General features: G+C 40.5%; 1 protein-coding gene across 2 annotated transcripts in view; it reads left to right on the top strand.

Annotated features, from left to right (window-relative positions):
• LOC126278506 (lymphoid-specific helicase-like) overlaps positions 1 to 16,023 on the top strand; it is a 131,906-nt gene extending 115,883 nt beyond the window's left edge. For both annotated transcript variants that reach the window (XM_049978667.1, XM_049978665.1), the window contains exons 14-16: positions 1,290 to 1,449; positions 1,862 to 1,972; positions 15,680 to 16,023. In XM_049978667.1, coding sequence (XP_049834624.1) covers positions 1,290 to 1,449; positions 1,862 to 1,972; positions 15,680 to 15,753 — 345 coding nt within the window. In that variant the 3' untranslated portion in view covers positions 15,754 to 16,023. The remainder of the gene's footprint in view (positions 1 to 1,289; positions 1,450 to 1,861; positions 1,973 to 15,679) is intronic.
• Positions 16,024 to 16,247: the final 224 nt, after the last annotated feature.

Genomic DNA, 16,247 nt, shown 5'->3' on the forward strand with positions numbered 1-16,247 from the left:
TATGTTACATTTTGATAAAAAGTATTGTCTCAAAATGCATTGCCATATGATGTCTGTTCAAAAAATTCTGTAACATTCGTAATTTTGCGCCATTTGTGTGTTGGAGCGAAATGCGATTGGCATTCTGCACATACCTGTGTTTAATATGTAACTACTTGAAGTTTCATTGTTGTATGTCTGTTAGCTATTGTTCAGTGCTGTATTGAGTAGAACGTTGTGTTGCATAGTATGTGAATATCGAGATGGCAGGGTTAGTGGAACAATGTGTCTGCATTAAATTTTGCGTGAACCTCAAAAAAACCTTTAGAGGCACATGAAAGGATGCTGGATGTGTATGGTGATGAGTGTGTAAGTTATACTTGGTGTTATGAATGGTTCACATGTTTAAAAAATGACTGGACGTAAGTTAAGAATGGCCCTTCTTCAGGACGCCCTTCGATGTTTACTGGTGTTGCCCATGGAAGGAACGTCAACAAAATTGTGCGTGCCAGTCAAAGACTGACTATCCAAGATATTACAGAAGAATGTAGCATTTCAGTTGGAGCGTGGCATGAAATCCTGTGAGAGAGAAACGGCCTGAAATGTGGTGGGACAGTTCATGGCTCTCCCATCATGATAACGCACCCCCCACATTCATCCCCATTGGTGCATGCTATTGCACAAAAAACAAGATGACTGTGCTGCCGCATCCTTCATACTCTCGAGACCTGGATGCTGCGGACTTTTCTTTTATTTCCGAAGTTGAAAACCACATTGAAAGGACGAAGATTAGCAACAATAGACGAGATAAAAGAAAATTCACAGAAGGCATATCGCATGACCCAAGACTGCTTCTGGAAGTGGAAATGGCGTTTGGAGCAGTGTATCAACTGTGGAAGAGAGTTTTCAAAGGAGACCATGCGTAGTTAGTAAAAGGTAGGCTACAAAAAAAAAATGTAGATAAAGTTCTAGAATTTTTCGAACAGGCTTCATATTGTACATTGAAAAGTATGGCTGCAAATTTCTAAGTACCATGTGTAATAGGGTGGCTCAGGTTGCATCCCGTGATGATGCTATGCTATTCTTATGGTCTATATGGAGTAGTGTAATGTTACCTGCACATGTAGAGTTAAGTTCAGTATGTTTCTTTATTCTTCTACTGTTAAGCTCAGAATCCTCCATTTATTCACTTGGATGTTTTTTTAGTTTACGATATACAAATCTGTCATTTAATAATGTTAGTGTAATAGTTACCAGCTTAAACGATGATGGGTACAGTTGTGTTGTTTATTGAATAATGTTGTTTATAGAACCCACAAGTTGACCTACAGGCCCAAGACAGATGCCACCGCATAGGACAAACGAAGCCAGTTGTTGTTTATAGGCTAGTAACAACAGCATCTATTGATGAAAAAATTGTCTCATTAGCTGAGGCAAAGAGGAAACTGGAAAAGATGGTCATTCATAAAGGTAAGCAGCGGAAATAAATAAATTATCCATTTTATCTGGAACTTATTTCTAATTCACTGGTACACATTCCATATTTATATGCATTAAAAGTTGGCACAAGTGACTTGGACAACTTTTCATTTAATGTTGGTAAACTTACACAATACTAGTTAGTCTTCACTATTATCCCGGCTGTATTTTTAACACATTTAGAATAATATATTATCAGTCATAATTTGTATTAAGTAAGCCAACAAATCATAATTGGGGGGGGGGGGGGGGGAGGGGGATAAATGAAGTTTTTTCTCAATAAGTGTTCGAATTTGTGGAATCATGATGCAAACATGCACAAATATTTTTACTTTTTGATGTTGAATTGTTTATTTCTGCTTTCAAGCAGCGCTGTTAACTACGACATTAATTAAATTTCTAGGAAAATTCAAAGGAAATGTAGAGCAGAAAGCAGAGGTTGTGGATCTGGAGGAACTGAAAAACTTGTTGACTTCTTCTGATGAGAAAAAAGTGGTTCATTCAGAAGGATCTGGTGAGTTATTAGATTAGCCATATTTATTTATTCATAGGAGAGGTCCATGTTTCTGTTTTTTTAAGTAACTTTTTCATCTATGTTTTTATATGTTATCACAGCTGGTTGTAACACAACTAATCATAAACTTGGGCCTGCTTTCTCTTGTGTGTATCTTTGTAATTACAATGCCTGACAAAAGAGTAAAGCACACTGAAGGGAAGGAGAAACATATTGAAACTTCATGGGCTGAGAGGATATGTGATATTTCAGTGAGTCACATTTACAAAGAACTTCGAAGTAAGAGTCCATTTGTCAGTACGACTTTACTCTGCCCCTAACCTGGAGACAAGCACCGATTTGGTTGGGAAGGTACCACCCATATTCTATCAGGGACAGATCTTTGGATGTTGATGAGCATGGGAGTATCTCAAAATCATGTTGACAGTTCGTAGAGACTCATACTGTGAATGGATGAGCATTGTCCTTCTGGAAATGGCACCATGAAACTGTCGCATTTATAAGAGAGAACACTTGAAGATGTAGGATGTCTGTGATGAACTGCTGTGCTGTCAGAGTTCCCTCAATCACTGACAGCTGATAAGCTTATTGTTCAGTATTCCTAACCCACACTCAATCAGCACCAGGTGACTGAAGCTGTACCCAGTGATTCGCCACGCCATGGTGCCAGGAGCAACACCATTCTGTCTCGTCAGAACAGTAGAAGAACGGGACCTCTCTCCAGGTCGCTGACATACTTCTTGACACTGGTTATCTCTTAGTACAGAACTGCGGTTTATCACTGAATGCCATGTGACATGATACATCAGCAGTCCTTGTTTCCTGATCACAGCATCACTCCAAATGCAGTCGTTTCTCGTGGTGTTAACAGCCTACAAATGGAACAGTAATTCCATAGTCTAGCTTCTGCTAGTATCCGACCAGTCTGCATTTGTCTTCATACATATTTCTAGAGCCACTGTATGGGGGCATCAGTCTACATCTGTATCAGCATACATACTCCACAAGCTACCATATGGTGCATTGTGGCAGGAACCTAGTACCCCTACTACTCATTTCCTTTTGTGTACTACTATCAGATAGAACGAGGGTAAAATGATTGTCTATATGCTTCCCTATGAGCCCTAATTTCTCTTATCTTCATGCTGATTGAACCTGGTGGTAACAAATCTAGTGGCCTACCTCCAAATTCCTTTAATGTCTTCTTTAATCCAATCTGGTGGGGCTCCCAGAAACTCAAGAGGACTTTTGAATGACTCAAACTAGTCTTCTATACGTGGCCTCCTTTATATGTCAACCACACTTTTCCTAAAATTCTCCCAATAGACCAATATGTCAACCACACTTTTTCTAAAACTCTCCCAATAGACCAGAGTCAACCATTTGCCTTCCCTTCAACCGTCCCTGTTATCGGAGAAAATCTTTTACCTCTAACATCACAATACAGTAAAATCCAACTTTAATTTTCATCTAGAAGTACTGTCTAAAATACTGTTCTATTTTAAAATAATAATAAAAGAAAAACAACCAAAAGCCATTGTATGGTAAGAAATTGTTACTGTTAGTGAAATTTTAACATCTGTAAATACATTGTTACAGTATTGCACTGACACGCAACTGATTTGTTCTTAGCTGTGTTAAACATGAGTAATCACTCAGTAAAAAATGTTCTGTTCTTAAGCAGATTGAAAAGAAGTCTATGAAGTGTTCTTTTTCTTAGCAGATGACAACCTTCATTTTGCCACATTAGTCTACCATTTCCTAATTCACAAAATATTTGTTGGTGTAGACATAGAACTATGTTTACTCCATTAAAGGGCCATATCAGACCCATTTTAAGCATCTGTCTGTTGCGCTCAAGCTTAGGGTCACTGTCTTCTTGTTGTCATTATTCTTTTTGTTCTCATCAATTGTTAGTGTGTCAGTGAGTTAGTCATCAGTTAATTCTACTTCCATCATCCAGTCAATGTCAGCTTTACTGAGCCACTCATTTAGGTCACTGGGTTCAACGTCCGGCTGTAAACAGAGCGCCACATGTGAACATTTATTTGCTGCCTTACTTAAGTTTTACACTTTTCAGTATGCAAGACGAACATTGTCACTAATTTGTTAAACAAATTGGGCGCACAACAACACTTATTGATGGAGTTAGAAACAAGCTATTTCATACTAAAACTGACTCAACTGTTGCACTTAGCAATAGTCAACTGCCTACTGATGCATGTCTCAATGGTAAGTCACTGACAAGCCTAGACCTGACTGAGCAGTTACCTGCCTACATAAACAAGCACTGGAAGTAGGAGGGTTGGACAAAGTGAGTCGGACCATCCGAGGTCAGATTAGCGAGGTTGTACTTTACAAACACGTAAGTTTTGTTGAGAAACCCTTACACAACCCCATAGTCTCAATCTCTTCTCATGTGATTTTTTTTATACTTGGAGTCCTGAAGAGAGAGACATTCATGGTCATCTATTTCCTTTGGACAGAGGTTCACGCCTGGGTATAGTAATGGTTCTGTAGGCAACTGCAAACATTTTCCCATGAAGGCATTGACCTCTTGTCTCACAATGGGGTAAATTTATTAACAATTATAGCAATTGCTTCTGAAATAATAAACATTGTACTTAGTTATGAAAATGATGGATTGCTACTAACCATGTAGTGGAGATGTTACTGATAGGTTTGATAATCTCGCGAGTGTTACGGAGATGCTTCAGGAACTCGGGTGGGAGTCTCTGGAGGAAAGGAGGCATTCTTTTCGTGAATCACTACTGAGGATATTTAGAGAACCAGCATTTGAGGCTGACTGTAGTACAATTTTACTGCTGCCAACTTATATTTCACGGAAAGACCACAAAGATCAGATGAGAGAGATTAGGGCAAGTACAGAGCCATACAGGCAGTCATTTTTCCCTTGTTCTGTTTGGGGAGTGGAACAGGGAGAGAAGATGCTAGTTGTGGTACGAGGTACGCTCCGCCACGCACCGTATGGTGGATTGCAGAGTATGTATGTAGATGTAGATGTGGATGTTGATGTTGAGTTGCTGACAGGCACAGCAAAAATATTGCTAAACAAGTAAGCTTTCAGCAAAAAGGCCTCCTCCTGAAAAACACACTCACACTCTCACTCACTCACTCACTCACTCACTCACTCACACACTCTTGCAAACACAATCCACACACATGTGAGAACTCTCTCTGGTTGTTGAGAGCAGACTGTGAGCAACAGGGCTTGATGGGAGAAGCAGTCTTGGTGGTGTGTCAAAGAGGCGTCTGGGGCAGTGAGAGGAGGGGGGGGGGGGGGGGGAGGAGAGTGATAGCAGGGTAGGGGTGGGGGTCAGCAGATTGCTGCTAGCAGGGTTGAGGCAAGGAGGGGATAGGGCAGCTAGGTGCAGTCTGGAGGTTAGACAAAGGGCGGGGGGATGGAAAAGGAGAGAAATAAGAGTTTGGGTTCGTAGACGAAATAGAAGGCTGTGTAGTGCTGTAGTGGGAACAGAGAAGGGGGTAGGTTAGGGAGGACAGTGACTAACGAAGGTTGAGGGTTAGAGGAACATAGGATATATTGCAGGGAGAGTTCTTACTTGCTCAGTTTAGAAAAGCTGATATTGGTGAGCAGTGTCCAGATGGCACATGCTGTGAAGCAGTAATTGAAATGAAGAATGTTGTTGGGCAGCATGTTCAGCAACTAAGTGATCCAGCTGTTTCATGGCCATAGCTTGTTGGAGACCATTCATTCAGACAGCTTGTTGATTGTCGTGCCCTCATAGAACTGCAGGACAGTGGTTGCAGTTTAGTTTGTGGGTCACGACTGATTTCACAGGTAGCTGTGCCTTTGATGGGATAGATGATGCTTGTGACCTGATTAGAGTAGGTGTTGATGGGAGAATGTATGGGACAGGTCTTGCATCTAGGCCTATTATAGGAAAATGAGCTGTGAGGCAAGGGTAGGGAGCAGGGGTTGTGTACAGATGGAAGAGGATATTATGTAATTTTGATGGGTAGTGGAATACCACTTAAAGGGGTGGGAAGGATAATGGATAAGACATTCATCATTTCAGGGGTCTGTTTTTCGACAATTGCCCTGCAGTTTCATTTTCATCCAGCTCATTGTTTACAATGTCAGATGTCCTGAACTATGTGCTCTACAGGGATATAATTTTGCAGGTACATTCAATGTTATATGTGGCTGCTGGCTGCAAAATGTGTTGCAAATAGTTAGTAGTAAAGCAGTGGTAAATTGAAATGTCATGCTTCATGTACCAGTTTTACTCCGTGAACTGTGGAAATGTAGTATGTGATAAACTTTTTGCCTTTCGTCATTTTGTGGTTGTCAGTGAGAGAAAGTTTCACAAATGTTAAATTTTGTGTCAAGTTTGTAGAAAGTCTCTTAAGTGCTCCCATTCTCAAATATGGGATGACTAAACTATGAGTATTCACATGTCGTGGACTACAATGCTTTTTCAACCCCACACCCACCCATACCCCTTTCATGGGTGGCTTGTTCTTACCTCTGCAGTTATTCTTTCCACACAGCAAGTGATATATGTGCAAATTGTTTCTAATCCAGACTCTCCTTCTCCTTCCTTATTTTATTTTATGTTTTAAGTCCAATCAGTTACAGAAATAAAATATTGAAATGAAGATTTTTGTAGATACAATGCGCAGTGCCTCTAGTATGCCTGTTGATTGCATCATGTCTTTGAGTGCTCATTAACCATATAGACATACCTAGAACAAGTCTCCCAGCAAGTGTGAAGTGTGCCCATTCACTCAGTTGCTTCATGCTGAGGGGTGCAATGCACTTGAAATTTATCAATGAATGAGTAATGTTTATGGTGAAACTTTCATGAGGGACAGCAAAATGTTGCAGTGTTTAGGAACTTCAGGACATACAGATGTTCAGGATGTAGTTGATCAGAGAAGGAAGTGAGTGCCAACTACTCTTATTGACTGAGTGGAAGAGGTGGTTCAAGGAAATAATTGGTTTCATTATTTTTGTGTTCAGTAATTTGTTTTCCAATATTTCAAGTTCATTTCTCTATGCCATCTTGAGTGAGAGATTTAAAGTACTTCAAACTCGGTGTGAGATGGTTTGCCAAGACAGTGTCCGACTGTCACAAAATAAAGTGAATGGGTGCTGCCTTAACATTTCTCTTAACGCTAAGACGATGGAGAGAATTTTTTGAACAGAATGTTCAGCGGATAAGAAATGGGTCCATTTCGAAAATGAAGAAACAAGAGCAATCCAAACAGTGGATGTATTTTTATTGCGAGAGTAAACCAAAGAAGAGCAAGTCAATCTTTCCCACCAGAAAGTTTGTGGCTACTGTGTTCCGGAACCGAAAAGGAAGTTTTTGTGGTGTAATTCATGGAACGTGACACGACCATCACTGCAGCCTCACACACCATGACTCTTCGATGTCTGTAAAAATTCGGAACAAGCAAAAAGGAATGTTGTCATCAGGCATTGTCCTTCTGTATGTCAGTGCTTAATCACATACCACAGTTGCAACAAAGACACCCTATGCCCAGACTTGGCTCCCTTGGCTTTTCATGTTATTGGTCACATGAAAGCATTTTTTCCACAGACAACAAGCTGCAGACCAGAGTAGAGAATTGGCTGAAAGCACAGGTGGCTGCCTTCTATGACAAGGATATCAGAAAATTGGCCCACAATACGACAAATGTCTGTTGAGTGGCAGCCGTAGAAAAGTAGCTGAAAGTTGTAGCTAAATGTTGCAAATAAGATTTTTTTTAATTTTCGCTTTGGTTTCCATTTCATGATTGGGGGGGAGAATGAGAGGGAGAGGGAGGAGTCCTCTTCTATCAAACTACGAAGCAGCAAAACTGGTGACTGTAGAGACAAGTCTAGAAAGTTGCTACTCCACCTCTTCTGCCCCCTTCTTTCACTGGTGACCTTGTTGTCCACCTTAGTTATAACAAGTTGGGAACCTTTGGCTCATGGGCGGTGAGCTAAACGCTCACCTGAAAATTATATAATGACAAAAATTGGTGTACACAACATTAAAGTAAACATTTTATAGCCAGAAACAGATGAAGACCTACTCTAATCAATTTGTTATGGTTATGAAACCATGCTGAGAAAATACTTGGTGATACAGTAGCCTCTCCACTTTCATGTATTCTCATGTGATTCGGTAGGTATATTACAACCAAATACTGAACGTTAGTACTACTCATATGTTGTTATAAAGCTATTTCAGTCTAGGTTATGTGAACATTTAATTGTTCCTTAGCTTTTCACGTTACTTTAAACCTTGGTACAAAGTAGAAGCGATGGGTATTGTACTCCCCCATGAGTAACACCAATAAACATGCCAGCATAGGCGGTGTACATCTGAGAGCAGTCTTACCTCATATTGATGAAATTTTGGAGGGAAAGAGGAAATGATAGGTAAGGGAGCAAAGAGAGGCGACTTCCACTGTTGCTGTTTCTGTAATTGAATCCCAAAGGTATCAGAATTGGTTGTCCCCTTTGAAAGCAATTTTATCATGTAAAGTGTCTGCCACCTTTTGCCTAATAGGAAACTTTGTCACAGTTGTAAAATTCCAATACAGTATGATAAACATTTTTCAAGACGTAGTCCAAATAAGTGACATGTTTGCCACTAATGTCTTTCCTTGGGGATTCCCTGTGCCCCTGCAGATATTTTCTGTGCTGTTTGTAGAAGAAACACTACATGCCTCACTGCAACATTCTGCGGTGATAATAAGATTCACTCTCTTCTAGCATTGTCCTCAAGATCATAGAGAAATTTGAATGCCTTACATGTGATTCCTTTTATTTAACTTTGTGTGTCTTGAAACTGTCTGTCATCTTAACACGCAAAAACCAAAATAACAATACTATTCAATGAGAACCTCTGTTCTCTTCACACGCACACATCACTTCCATAAAGCAGACACGTAAGCAAATGCTGTGTAGCAATAAAGTTCCAAAACCATGCTGGCAGCATTGCTACATGAAACCTGCTAAGGATAGGTGTTCATTTGGCAGACATTGCTTACTACAGTGTGGCCTGGATGGCAGAAATGAACCCTACTGCAAGTGTGTGCACTTTTTAGTGGATCAAGCTGGATTAGGCCAAAGGCTTACAAACACCTCTGTTTCTAAGCAGAAACAGAAGCAAGATAAGGATTGGGCGAAGTTACCTACCTCTCTTAGCTGCTATAGTATAGCATAAAGATTTGAGCACGAAACAACAACGTAGACAAAATTAACTTAAAAATTACGTAATAAAGTAAAATTTAATTTTTTTCCGTCAAATGTTGTAGACCTACTAATCAGCTTTCAGGATACTACATGTGAAAAAAATTAAAATATACGCTATCATAAATGTTGAAAATAATTTAATGAGATACTTTGCTTTGTGTGTGGTCGGCAACTTTATTGTAATGTGGTAAATAACTTGTCAGAGCCAACTTTACGCTGTCTGAAAGGTGAGGATCAATCAGAGTATTTCTGCACATAGGTTTCACTATGTTAATTGTGGAAAATGCTGTCTCACATAGGTAAGTTGATTAAAAAATCCAAAAATAAAGTGACACTTTTAAATGTAAGTGTAAGTTTTTACACCCGCTAATTACCAAAAGTTATCTTTATTTTATTCAGACATTGAGGAAGAGTCATTTTGAAATTGAATTTTTTCCTCTTTGTCTAGTCTCACTAAAAGGGAAAAAGAGTACAAATTTAGCCACAAATACCTTCCACATCCACTTTTTATAAAGACTGAACTATGAAAGCTAGAAAAGGTTCTGTTGCCTTGAAATCTGAAAATTTGTTTTCAAACTCTGTCTTCAGTGCAGTCAGGTTGACTGTGTACTACTTTGCAGCTGGTTGACGCAACAGTTAGAAGACATGAGTTAAGGCAGTTTAGTTTTTTCCTTGTTTAACCCTATAAGTTACAAATAACATATCCAATAACCAGCTCAAATCATATAGTTGTGAGTAATCATCCTCCTTTTTAGGCACAAAAGATTTTATCAGTGGTAAAAGTTCTGTAAATCTGTTTACAACCCTACCTCTACTCATCCATCAGACTTTGGTGTGCAATAGCAGGTCTCCATAGTGGCTATTGAATTCTTCAGATAATTCAATAAACTTTCTTCTCTGAAGAGTTTGTGAGTAAATTGAAATCACAATTTTTGAGACAATACTCATAACATGCCATTTTCAAAATATGTCTGCACAGCAATTGCTGATTGACGCACAATACAGTGATACATAAAGAAAGGCCGAGAGGCAACCCACACAAGATAACAAATCTTGTGCATTTGCCTACCATGCGAGGTGCTCCATCAGTAGTAATAGACCCCAGTTTCTAAATTGGCAAATCAGTTTCAGGAATGATTTGAGTGCATTGTAAAAAACTTCTCCTTGTGTAGTACCTTTAGTGTCAAAATTGTAAGCAAGTCTTCTTTTACACTGCATTCTGAAAATATCAGTCTTACAAAAATAACAACTTGAGAGGAATTGACTACGTCCACTGACTCTTCTAACTGCATTGAGAAACACAAGCAGGATTGCAAATCTGTTTACAGTTTACATTTTATATATTTTTTCACCATTAATTCTAATTTTCTTGTTGCAGTAGGTCTTACCAGAGACGTCTCTCTGACAGCTGATATTATCTATGACTTGTTTCTAAAGGACTCACTAGTTGCCAGAAAGCGCTCTTTGGCAACTGTGCCCTGGCAGCACTCTTTGACAACTGTGCCATCATCAAATTATTCTATATCTACATCCATATTCCGGAAGCCACCTGACGGTGTGTGGCGGAGGGTACCTTGAGTACCTCTATCAGTTCTCCCTTCTATTCCAGTCTCTTATTGTTTGTGGAAAGAAGGATTGTCGGTATGCCTCTGTTTGGCCTCTAATCTCTCTGATTTTATCCTCATGGTCTTTTCGCGAGATATACGCAGGAGGGAGCAATATACTGCTTGACTCCTCGATGAAGGTATGTTCTCGAAACTTCAACAAGAGTCAGTACCGAGCTACTGAGCGTCCCTCCTGCAGAGTCTTCCACTGGAGTTTATCTATCATCTCCGTAACGCTTTCGTGATTACTAAATGATCCTGTAACGAAGCGCGCTGCTCTCCATTGGATCTTCTCTATCTCTTCTATCAACCCTATCTGGTCCAGATCCCACACTGCTGAGCAGTATTCAAGCATTGGGCGAACAAGTGTACTGTAACCTACTTCCTTTGTTTTAGGATTGCATTTCCTTAGGATTCTTCCAATGAATCTCAGTCTGGCATCTCATTTACCAACCATCAACTTTATATGATAATTCCATTTTAAATCACTCCTAATGCGTACTCCCAGATAATTTATGGAATTAACTGCTTCCAGTTGCTGACCTGCTATATTGTAGCTAAATGACAAGGGATCTTTCTTTCTATGTATTCGCAGCACATTACACTTGTTTACATTGAGATTCAATTGCCATTCCCTGCACCATGCGTCAATTCGCTGCAGATCCTCCTGCATTTCAGTACAATTTTCCATTGTTACAACCTCTTGATATACCACATCATCATCCACAAAACGCCTCAGTGAACTTCCGATGTCATCCACAAGGTCATTTATGTATATTGTGAATAGCAATGGTCCTAAGACACTCCCCTGCAGCAAACCTGAAATCACTCTTACTTCGGAAAATTTCTCTCCACTGAGAATGTCATGCTGCGTTCTGTTATCTAGAAACTCTTCAATCCAATCACACAATTGGTCTGATAGTCCATATGTTCTTACTTTGTTCATTAAACGACTGTGGGGAACTATCGAACACCTTGCGGAAGTCAAGAAACACGGCATCTGCTTGGGAACCCATGTCTATGGCCCTCTGAGTCTCGTGGACGAATAGCGCGAGCTGGGTTTCACACGACCGTCTTTTTCGAAACCCATGCTGATTCCTACAGAGTAGATTTCTAGTCTCCAGAAAAGTCATCATACTCGAACATAATGTGTGTTCCAAAATTCTACAACTGATAGACGTTAGAGATATAGGTCTGTAGTTCTGCACATCTGTTCGACGTCCCATCTTGAAAACGGAGGTGACCTATGCCCTTTTCCAATCCTTTGGAATGCTACGCTCTTCTAGATACCTACGGTACACCGCTGCAAGAAGGAGGGCAAGTTCCTTCGCGTACTCTGTGTAAAATCGAACTGGTATCCCATCAGGTCCAGCGGCCTTTCCTCTTTTGGGCGATTTTAATTGTTTTTCTATCCCTCTGTCGTCTGTTTCGATATCTACCATTTTGACATCTGTGCGACAATCTAGAGAAGGAACTACAGTGCAGTCTTCCTCTGTGAAACAGCTTTGGAAGAAGACATTTAGTATTTCGGCCTTTAGTCTGTCATCCTCTGTTTCAGTACCATTTTGGTCACAGAGTGTCTGGACATTTTGTTTTGATCCACCTACCGCTTTGACATAAGACCAAAATTTCTTAGGATTTGCTGCCAAGTCAGTACATAGAACTCTACTTTCGAATTCATTGAACGCCTCTCGCATAGCCTTCCTCTCACTACATTTCGCTTCACGTAATTTTTGTTTGTCTGCAACGCATATTGTACCATGGTTTTGAAATTTGTCCACTGATCCTCAACACTATCTGTACTTGAGACAAAACTTTTGTGTTGAGCCATCGGGTACTCTGAAATCTGCTTTTTGTCACTTTTGCTAAACCAAAAAATCTTCCTACTTTTTTAATATTTCTATTTACGGCTGAAATCATCAATGCAGTAACTGCTTTACGATTGCTGATTCTCTGTTCTGCATTAACTGTTTCAAATATTTTGGGTCTGTTTGTCACCAGAAGGTCTAATATGTTATCACCATGAGTCGGTTCTCTGTTAAACTGCTCAAGGTAGTTTTCAGATAAAGCACTTAAAAAAATTTCACTGGATTCTTTGTCTCTGCCACCCGCTATGAACATCTGAGTCTCCCAGTCTATATTCGGCAAATTAGAATCTCCACCCAGAAATATAACGTGGTGGGGAAATCTACTCGAAATATTTTCCAAATTATTCTTCAGGTGCTCAGCCACAACAGCTTCTGAGCCAGGGGGCCTATAGAGACATCCAATTACCATGTCTGAGCCTGCTTTAACCGTGACCTTCACCCAAATTATTTCGGATCTCCGTCAATTTCCTTCGATAATATTGCACTTCTTATCGCTATAAACACGCCGCCCCCTTCACTGTCCAGCCTGTCTCTGCGGTATATATTCCAATCTGAGTTTAGGATTTCATTACTGTTTACATCTGGTTTTAGCCAACTTTTTGTCCCTAGTACTATGTGGGCATTGTGACCATTTATTAATGAGAGCAGTTCTGGGACCTTTCTATAGACGCTCCTGCAGTTTACTATTTAGCAGATTAATATTGTTATTCCCTGTTGCATTTTGCCTACTCCTACCTTGCTGTGTCTCGAGGCGTCTTGCTGGGCCTAGGGAGGGAATTCTCTAACCTAAAAAGCCCACATGCGCACTCCACACATACTCCGCTATCCTTGTAGCCGCTTCCTGCGTGTAGTGCACGCCTGACCTGTTGAGGGGGACCCTACATTTCTCCACCAGATAGCGGAGGTCGAGAAATTTGCACCACAGATCTCCACAGAATCGTCTGAGCCACTGGTTTAAGCCTTCCACTCACCTCCAAACCATAGTTAGCTCAGATTCCACCCCGCGAGTAAGGCTTTCTGCCTTCACCAATTCCGCCAACTGCCTGTATGAACTGAGGATGATCTCTGAACCCAGACGGCAGGAGTCATTGGTGCCGACATGAGCAACAATTTGCAGTCAGGTGCACCCAGTACTCCCTATTGCCGCCGGCAGGGCCTCCTTCACATCTCGGATGAGACCCCCTGGCAAGCAGACACTGGCAAGCAGACACTGGCCTTCTTCCCCAACCTTTCCGCTATTTCCCTAAGGGGCTCCATCACCCGCCTAACATTGGAGCTCCCAATCACTAATAAATCCCTCCCCCCATGTGCCTGCTCGGACCTTGCTGAAGGAGCGGCCACATGTTCACTCACAGGCTGAGCAGCCGGTGCCACACGGCCAGCCTCCACATTGACCCTCCGCCTCGTGTGCCGCGAACGCCGCTGAACTCGCCACTCCCTCTGAGGAGAGGGTGGCACAACCGTGCCCGGTACCCGCGAAGATGTCTCGACAGCAGGGACAGTGGGTGAAGCATGTAACATCTGGGGTGTACGATCTGACTCGCCAGACTCCCCACTGCCACTACAAACCGAGGCAGCAGCCTGAAGACCACTGACCACGGTCACAAACACATTCAGCGGTTCGCGAACAGTGGCCAGCTCCTCCTGTGTCCGTACACAGCAGTCACACATTCTATCCATCCTAAGAAATCAATTTACTGTAGAGAGTTTATCAACTTTTAACCAGACTGCTAATTCACTAAAGGCGGCTGATAGTTGACTAAACTGTGGTTACTAGACACTTCTTGTAGAAAACAATGAACATAGCCCTACCTGTCTCCGGACTGTATTCAAAACACACACCAGCACTACTGGCACTATGGTTGACTAAAGGGACTCTCTCTGAATGTATTCAAAACAAGCACGAAATCTATGGAATACTATTACTAGCACTCGACAATTAAAGCTTCCTAAAAGCAAAAACACATGGGAGAAGAAGTGACAAGTAAGAAAAATAAAGTTAATACTTAAATTAACGTAGCTCGCTGTACAGCAGACGCGACACAGACGGAAGTTTTGCATGTTTCATCAGTATTTCTGATAAACAAAATATCGTGTTCAATGAAAACTTATTTTGCGCAGGGTTTACGAAAGCTAACTGCTGCGATTGTAATTTACTTTCATGGTTACTAAGTTGCTTCCCCCCACAGCTCACAACCAACAGCTGCTTCTGATTTGAAGTCTTAGTGAACTGTTCTAAAATATTGTACAATATTTCCTTTTTGAGAATGGGTAAAGTAGCATTACATGTCAAACGTCTATGTACACCTGTCTTTGTGCTTTGTAACAAAAACCTGTTTGTCCCACTCACCAGGGAAACAGTATGTATTTGCGTTTAGCTGCACTTGTTTCTGTCAAACACATTAGTAATGGAGAACTGTAATATGTCACATGGGCTCCCTAATTGATCAGTAGCACTTGGCAGCAGTTGGGAGACTTTGTGCTGCAATGGTTAGGAGATGTTTGTTGCTAACTGTACGGCATACTGTCTGCCGGTATTGACTGCATTGTCGCTGAGCTGTAGTGTCACTGCGGTGTGTATTGTTGAGCTACTTTGATCACATTAAAGGCGGTGAAATGCAGAAGGATATGAGGCTGAGAGGTTGTTGTCATATTTACTTCCCACAAATACTGCGTGAACCACGTAGTCAACAAACTGATATTTTACGAAAATAGCTAATTTTAACAGATTTCAGACAAAGATTTTTGAAGACCAACTCATTAAGTCATGACAATCAACTGATAGATTGCAGTAGACACGTGGAGCACACGTAGTATAGAGCATCTGCTGTGATGTTTATTTAATGCTTGCAGTTTTCTCTCATTATATTTACATTCTAATATGTACCTAATATGCACTGTACTGAAAATGTATATTACATAATTGAAATCAGGCAACCTGAAATGATGGGAAGACTTGTTATTCCTATATGGCGTTAATTTTCTGCATATTTTCTTCCAGTTTTGACAGAGGAGGAGCTGTTAGTTCTGCTGGACAGGAGTGACCTCCTCTCACAAATGGAGAACAACAAATGATTACAGTCCTGGGAGAAAAGCAAATACTTGTCTGCACAAGGCTTCTCGCAAAGAAATTGGAAGCTGGTTTTCTTCCCTGGTTCAGAAATGGACTACGTCAATCAGTATTTTTCTTGCTGTTAAATATTAGAATATTAAATATTTACAAGATTTCAATGTGTAGTTTTTGTTCGCAACTGTGATATTGTAATGTTTGTGTGATAATTCTTAGTGTTGTAATTTATACAGTTCTTTTACAATAAAGCATTGTGAATACTTGTTTTATTTTGATTAGAATCTGTTTATTCAGCTACATCTACAAATACTCTCTGCAAGTTATTCTTCAGTGCATGGTGGAACTACTTCTCACAATAATTAGCCACTCCTTTTTCTATTTAATTCATGTAAAGAAAAAAATATCACCTTGTACGTGTCCATTCGTGCTCCATCTCTAATGCCTTATTTTATTCTCATTTTTCCATACACAAAATGTTATTAGGATATTAGAATTGCTG

Source organism: Schistocerca gregaria, chromosome 6 (genome assembly GCF_023897955.1).
Source record: "Schistocerca gregaria isolate iqSchGreg1 chromosome 6, iqSchGreg1.2, whole genome shotgun sequence".
In the NCBI taxonomy this organism is placed as follows: Eukaryota; Metazoa; Arthropoda; class Insecta; order Orthoptera; family Acrididae; genus Schistocerca; species Schistocerca gregaria.